This window comes from Mercenaria mercenaria, chromosome 1 (assembly GCF_021730395.1).
Source record: "Mercenaria mercenaria strain notata chromosome 1, MADL_Memer_1, whole genome shotgun sequence".
Taxonomy (NCBI): Eukaryota; Metazoa; Mollusca; class Bivalvia; order Venerida; family Veneridae; genus Mercenaria; species Mercenaria mercenaria.
Genome location: NC_069361.1, coordinates 19,300,030 through 19,307,715, shown reverse-complemented (window position 1 = coordinate 19,307,715; position 7,686 = coordinate 19,300,030). Strand labels below are relative to the sequence as shown.

General features: G+C 34.6%; 1 protein-coding gene across 1 annotated transcript; it reads left to right on the top strand.

Moving 5' to 3' along the window:
• The first annotated feature begins 3,046 nt into the window (after nt 1–3,046).
• LOC123540654 (uncharacterized) lies at nt 3,047–7,075 on the top strand. Its single transcript, XM_053541369.1, has 4 exons — nt 3,047–3,228; nt 3,441–3,511; nt 3,780–4,059; nt 5,540–7,075. The coding sequence occupies exons 1-3, from the start codon at nt 3,219–3,221 to the stop codon at nt 3,999–4,001; spliced, it is 303 nt and encodes a 100-aa protein (XP_053397344.1). The 5' UTR covers nt 3,047–3,218; the 3' UTR covers nt 4,002–4,059; nt 5,540–7,075.
• Nucleotides 7,076–7,686: the final 611 nt, after the last annotated feature.

Sequence of the window (7,686 nt, the reverse complement as noted above, 5' to 3'; positions counted from 1 at the left end):
AAATTCAAACATAAGATCAGAGCGCTTATCTTTACCATAATTACCATTCTTTGATAAATCTACATTCAGGTCTCAACCTATCAACATACTGTGACTGTTCCTGTATTTTAAACAGATACTACGCAATAATTCTAAATTATCTTCAAAACTAGAGTCAGAGTAGGCTGTTCCTCTCGAAGGCATATAGACAGAGATAAATACTATATTATGTGATTCTGACTTAAATTCAATACAAATAATCCTCTCATTACCATCAGGAAGCACTGTTACTAATTTATCAATGTCAATGCTCCATAATATTGCAACTCCGCCATAACCCCGAGGCATTTGTATAGGAGGAATTGGATCAAAATAATCACAGCCTCTACCTACATATTTAACTTCCCCCCCCCCCCCCCCCAGTTCACCCAGGAGATATTGCTCACACTGAAAAAGCCAAGTTTCTTGCAGTAATAAAATGTCTGATTTTGAACAGAGTTCGCGTATAGCTTCTACATTAGATTTCACATTTTTACAATTATACGAACTAACTTGCAATACTTGATTGTTTAATTTCACTATGTCTTGTATCTGAGTCCCTGGCCTATCTCTAAAAAAGAGTTCAAACTCTTTCTTTCATTTCCGTTACTAATAACCTGGACAGAAGGTTGATTTGTGCTATTTAAAGCGGTTGTTCTAGTCTGTAGATGATCAGACCGATGAGTTTTCCCTTGTTGTGGATGACCATTCAGTTGATCCTTACTTGAACTAGATTCATGACCTGATTTAGTGCTTTGCTTCTTTGAATCCTGTTTATATAATATTTGACCAGTTAAAGCTACATCTAACTTGTCTTTTGGAACTGAAATCTCACCCAGCAGTTTGTGCGGAATTGTCAGTTTTACATTCTCAGTGTTAGGAGTATCAGCTTTCTACTTCTTCCATAAGAATGTCTTTAGCAGGATGCATCGAGATTGCTCTGCATGTGGGGATAAGTATTTCCTTAGCACATAATTTACAGTTGAAGGGTTTTTCAGAGGCAGACTCAATTATTTCAATGCTTTCTTTAGAGAGCTTTGCACATCTATAGTGGATCCAATGTTTACCAGATTCACAGAACACACTCTTAGTTCTACAGTTTTTTCCACATTTAAAACACGCAATACTACAGTCATTGTTTGCATCTATGTCACATGGAGAGGCGTATAATTCATTGCGGTTAGGAATGGTACTTGATTTGGACGATGTCGAGTTCCTATGTAAAAATTTCTGGATTTCACTAGCTAACAGACTGTTCATGCTATTTATATTTACTGGTCTACCTTCAAACGTTGCGGACAATATAATATCTTGAATAACTTTCAAATGACTTTCAACAAATTCAACTGCATTTTTGCCATTGACAAGAAATCTACTAGATGTCGGATAGATATTGACTGTATAAGAACTGTCAGTTTTAATACAATAATGCACAATGTTCTTTTTAGTTTTATCAGTACCCTGAGTAACACAAGCACCCGTATTACTAAAGAAAATCAAAATGGCTTCTTTCAAAAGTTCAAATGTGGTTGCATCTGCTTCAATTACAATATCACGACCATCATTTTTATAATCAATCACAAGACTTTCAGTTCGCTTTGCAGCCTCCAGCTTTTTGTACAAGGATTTCTCTACATTTAACTGATATTTGAATGTTTTAGCTCCCTCTGTCTGTAAACGTGTAGATTCCTTATTACTACTACTTCCCTTTGTCACAAGTGCCATCATGTACTAGCTGTGCAATATATCAAGTGCACCAATAAAATCAAAACAGCTAAAAGTCAGTAAAATTATGGCGGCACACAATCTAGTATTCAAAGTCACCACTGAAAAATTCAGCTAAAACTTGGTAGTTAAAAAGTCATAAAAGTTCTTCAAAAAGCCTATAATACATCTTACAGTACTGGTCGGGGGCCACCAACCGGACACTTTTAGAGGTTTTTCGCCATTTTCTCTTTCATTTCCTTCATTACAACTGTGAAATTTCACATGAACATAGTTAGGTGCACACTTAAGAAGAAGACTTAATTTGTTTACCCCTAACGAATGATTAATGCCCTTTCCAGGGCCGAATGTAGGGTCAACTGAACTATTTACTTTCACTGCTTGGCAGTACCATATATCTGGACAGTTTTTTTACAACTTATGGGAACCTCTGTACTGATGACATTTTGCTATGTGATGTGAAAACGAGTCAAAGTATTCATTATTGGCCTGAAAGATACAAATTGTATTCAGATTTTTGTGCGTGGAAAACTGCTATATGATAGTAAGAAATGCAGTGCGGATTTCCAAATCCCCCCATGATAGTTTCATGCTTCAGTATGAATGACGAAATCAAAAAATGAAATTTCCTCCTCAAGAAGTTATTTTTTGTCAGATATAATTCCACATCATTGTTTAAAATCAAATGTGTGTTGACTTATAAAAGATTGCTAAAAATACAGCAAAATTTAACAGCTACGAAACTGTCCGGTTTGGTGGTCGTCCGGATTTGGTGGCCCCCGACCAGTACAGGGCCGTAGGTACCGGGGAGGGGCACAAATTTTAGAAAATTATGATTTTGACTCTGGTTATAGCTTGTTCATCTGACCATGGTGTTCATCCACCGCCCCCCACCCCCCCTCCCTCCCCCCTCCCACAAAATGGCGGCTGTGCATGGTTTTTTAGTAGCTTGTTTATTTTTAACTTTTTATACAAGAACAGTCGTTTTTATCGAAGTCAACCAGCCAGAAAGAAGTTTTAAGTTTTATCATGCTGGAGATATGATTATTCTAGATTTTAAACCTACAAGAGATATTTTTACCTTTGAGTTAAGGGGACGCATACTTTGAAATTAGAAAAAAGTGGGTGGGGTATGACAAAATTTACCTGCAAAAAAAGTACAAGATTTTGGTACATGAAATGGATACAGTTTCAACTGTTATAAGTACACAAAGGATTGCTCACTAAAATAAAAATGAGAAAAACTGAAACAAGAAAGTTATTGTTGAATTACATAAGACTTATTGTGTACATTCAAAGTCAACAATTAATACTTTTTTGTGCGAAGATAATAGTGCCTCCATCACCTACAGCTTTGCAGCTACCTCAGAACTGGATGTTCCCACCACCACCATCACCACTAGGTCCATCACCACCATCACCATTGTCATCTGGGTTTGACATTTCCAGACACGGCTCTGCTGACACGACCATGTATGCTGAACAGTAAGTGAGTTTTGAATTATAATATTTGCATAGAATGTGATCTAAATTAGATATTTTATTTAAAAAAAAATTGTCATTATGAGGTAACAGTATTTCCAGTGTAATGAATAATTCAATTCATTCTACAAAAATAATAACAACAAATTAGATTAATCATTTCTAACAATATTTGACTTATTATGAGGTCCCTAATATATATTATTTGTTTTCAGCTCTGTGGCAGGCCCTGAGGGAGGTGTTCCCCAGTAGTAAGCTTAAGGGTTGTGCATTCCACTGGTCACAGGTGAGTACATTTATTTCTCAAGGTGCATTAAAACTTATTGAAGTCAGTCTGTTTGTTTATGAAGGCAGGGATTGGTCTAACTTAGTATTTTATAGCTGATAAGTTTGTTTACTTAAAATAATTGTTCCATTTTAATTGTATAGTATATTATAATTGATATCAAATGTCACTTGAAATTATTTGTAAAATTTAGAATATTGATATGACAGTGACTAATATCAAATGCACAAATTTTGGAGTCAATGCAAACAAATTTGATACTTTGCAGGCTGTACAGAAGCACGTCGGAGAGTTTGGTCTCGCCAGAACATACAGAGAATGCCAGTCAGTACACAGTCTGATACGCAAGTTATTGGCACTGCCGTTCCTCCCTGCAGCAGACATTAAACGGGCCTTCAGGAAACTACAAGAGCAGGCGGAAGACAGTTCTGAACAAGTCCAGGACCTCTTCACTTATGTAAGCGACGAGTGGCTTGAAAGCTCTAAGTGATCTGAAGATGAATGGTCTGTGTACCGTCAGACCATCCGTACCAACAATGACACAGAGGGTAAGTGAATGTTATCTTAGACTGCATACAAAACCGCAACTTAATAGTTTGATTAAGTGCCTATTTCTGTACAATCTAATATATTCAGTATCATAATGATAATGATGATGATGATAATAATGATGATGATGACTATTTGAACAACCAGAGTCAAGCATGCCTGCTGGGGCCATTTTACCAATAGTAATAACAAATTTTAACAAGAGCTGTCCATAAGACAGCCAAGCTCGACTATTCGAAATATTGTCACAGAAGCTGGAAATTATTACCCAAAATGTTAAATATCAAAAGAGTTTTAAGTTCAAAAGGGGACATATCAGAGTTATGGGACTTGATGCTATCAACTAGTTTTATAACCCCGAAGAAACATGTTAAGTTTCAATTCAATATCTGCATTAGTTTTGGGGATAGTAACTTGCATGTAAAACTTTAACCAGAATTTTCTAAGTCCAAAAGGGGGCATAATTTGCTCAAAATACATGTTAAGAGTTATGGAACTTGACCCAGTGAGGTAGGTAATTGATCTAGAAAAAGAATAAATAAGTTCCAAATCTATATGCCTTTTAGTAATAGCTGTATGTACTTGCACGCAAAACTTTAACCAGAATTTTCTAAGTCCAAAAGGGGGCATAATTTGGCCAAAATACATGCCAGAGTTATGGGACTTGACCCAGTGAGGTAGGTAATTGATCTAGAAAAAGAAAAAATAAGTTTCAAATCTATATGCCTTTTAGTAATAGCTGTATGTACTTGCACGCAAAACTTTAACCAGAATTTTCTAAGTCCAAAAGGGGGCATAATTTGGCCAAAATACATGCCAGAGTTATGGGACTTGACCCAGTGAGGTAGGTAATTGATCTAGAAAAAGAAAAAATAAGTTTCAAATCTATATGCCTTTTAGTAATAGCTGTATGTACTTGCACGCAAAACTTTAACCAGAATTTTCTACGTCCAAAAGGGGGCATAATTTGGCCAAAATGAAGGTCAGAGTTATGGGACTTGGTGCTATCAACTAGTTTTATAACCCCGAAGACACATGTGAAGTTTCAATTCAATATCTGCATTAGTTTTGGAGATAGTAACTTGCATGTAAAACTTTAACCAGAATTTTCTAAGTCCAAAAGGGGGCATAATTTGCTCAAAATACATGTTAGAGTTATGGAACTTGACCCAGTGAGGTTGGTAATTGACCTAGAAAAAGAATAAATAAGTTTCAAAGCTATATGCCTTTAAATGATAGCTGTATGTACTTGCATGCAAAAACTTAACCAAGGTGTGATGCCGACGCCGACGCCAGGGTGAGTAGAATAGCTAGACTATTCTTCGAATAGTCGAGCTAAAAAGTATATGAACAAATAAATAAAAACTTTATTCGTAACAAGTAGACAAAGACTGTGGCTTTTAAAATGCAAAACAGACAGTTAATTTGACTGTTTTTAATTTTATGTTGTAATGTATAGGGAAATTGTTATAATTTCAGGGTGGCACCGAAAACTGAACACAAAGGCCGGCAGAGGGAAGGTCAAGACCTACCGCCTTCTGGAGATCCTCCTTGTAGAATCTAAGTTGGTGAATCTAGAAGTGACCAGACTTCTTGAAGGAAGTACATCCCGTCGATGTCGTCTCAGTGATGAATGGTTGTTTGATTTATGGGACCAGTATGATAACCATGACATTGTGTGTGAAGAATTCCTTGGAAATGTGGGAAAATACTATGGACAGTTTTAGGTGATAAGGAGATGTCTTGTGACCAACATTAACTGTGCCACTGTGTCTGATGAAGTTTGAAACTTGCCCAACTGAGTTGTGATAGGTGTATTAGCTTGCTATGTGAATAAGTCATGTAAATAAATGTATTGTTTTTTCATGTGATTTATGAATATCTAAATAAACTAGTTGATGTCAGAGGTAATACTTTACAAACACAGGCTCGCACACACACATACATGCATGTACAACACAACACAAACACAACACAGTACATACATACATACAACTTAAGTACACACACGCACACACACACCACTTGGAATGAACAAAACACAAAATACAACAGAATACACTTGAAATAGCTTTACTGTGATTTTAATAGTGTAATGTACCCTTTAGCTCGACTTTTCGAAGAATAAAGTAGAGCTATTGCACTCGCCCCGGCGTCGGCGTCGCCGTTGGTTAAACTTTCAAACTTAAAGTTTTTTGATAAAGTCAAATATCTTTCTTACTATAAATGCTATTGACTTGAAACTAAAAATAGTTATTTACCGGTACTATCAAAGTCTACACCATGAGAAACAATCCCCATTACTCTGCTTTAAATTTTGATGGAATTATGCCTCTTTTTTAACTTAGAAATTTTGGTTAAAGTTTTTGATAAAGTCAAGTCAAATATCTGTTACTATCAAGGCTATTGACTTGAAACTTAAAATACTTATTTACCATCCCTGGAGAAACAATCCCCATAACTCTGATTTGAATTTTGACATAATTATGCCCCTTTTTAACTTAGTATTTTGGTTAAAGATTTTGATAAAGTCAAATATCTCTGTTACTATCAAAGCTTTTGGCTTGAAATTTAAAATACTTACCATTAAAGTCTACACCAGAAGAAACAATACCCATAACTCTTATGCCCCTTTTTAACTTAGAATTTTTTGTTAAAGGTCAATATCTTTGTTACTATTAGAGCTTTTGACTTGAAACTCTAAATAGTTATTTACAATCAAGGTCTACACCAGGAAACACAATTCCCATAACTCTGATTAGAGTTCTGTCCCTTTTTAACTTGGAATGTTTTTTTTACTGGCAAAGCTCTCATTTAGAGTCAAGCACTGTCTTATGGACAAAGTCGAGCGCGCTGTCTTACGGACAGCTTTTGTTTTTTAGATAGTCTCTTGTAATTCTATATAGAATGGCCATTTACTGATGATATATATGATTTTTATTGTTTGTATATATGTATAAAATGGATGAGACTCAAATAAAATAATATAAAAAAGTAAACATCATACCCAGTTGTAATTTATTGTCTAGAAGGTATATTACATGAAATACTATTGCTTGTGTTTTGAATACATTTTATGATATATCTACAGATATCATATCTATACAGATACTCAATCAATTGCTTGGGGTGAATCAAGAATTAGTTTGTTGAAATTTCCAAATATTCATTAAATGCAACACTAGACAAAGTATTGAAATCAAAAGAAATAATTCCTTTAAAAACCACTCCTATTAAAGGGAGATAATTACAAAATTTCATAAAAAGTAATAAAATACATATTTCCAATATAGATACAACTCTATGTTATAAATGTTTAATTCCTTAAATGAATCTATAAAAGAATATGTGAAGACTGAAACATGTCATAAATTGTTGCTAAAATGTGTTTGACGATCTTTAATGATATTAAATGACATACAAAGGCAACATCTGAAATGATCCATTTACATGTCATCAGACTAAATAATCACCTGTAAAAATAATTAAAATCAGTATATTTTATATATACTCAAATAAACAGCTTTTATATATTTCTGGATGACATGTCATATATTTACATTAAGTTTTTACAGTCATAATTTTCACAAAATATCAACAGATGAAATAATAATTGCATAAAATAA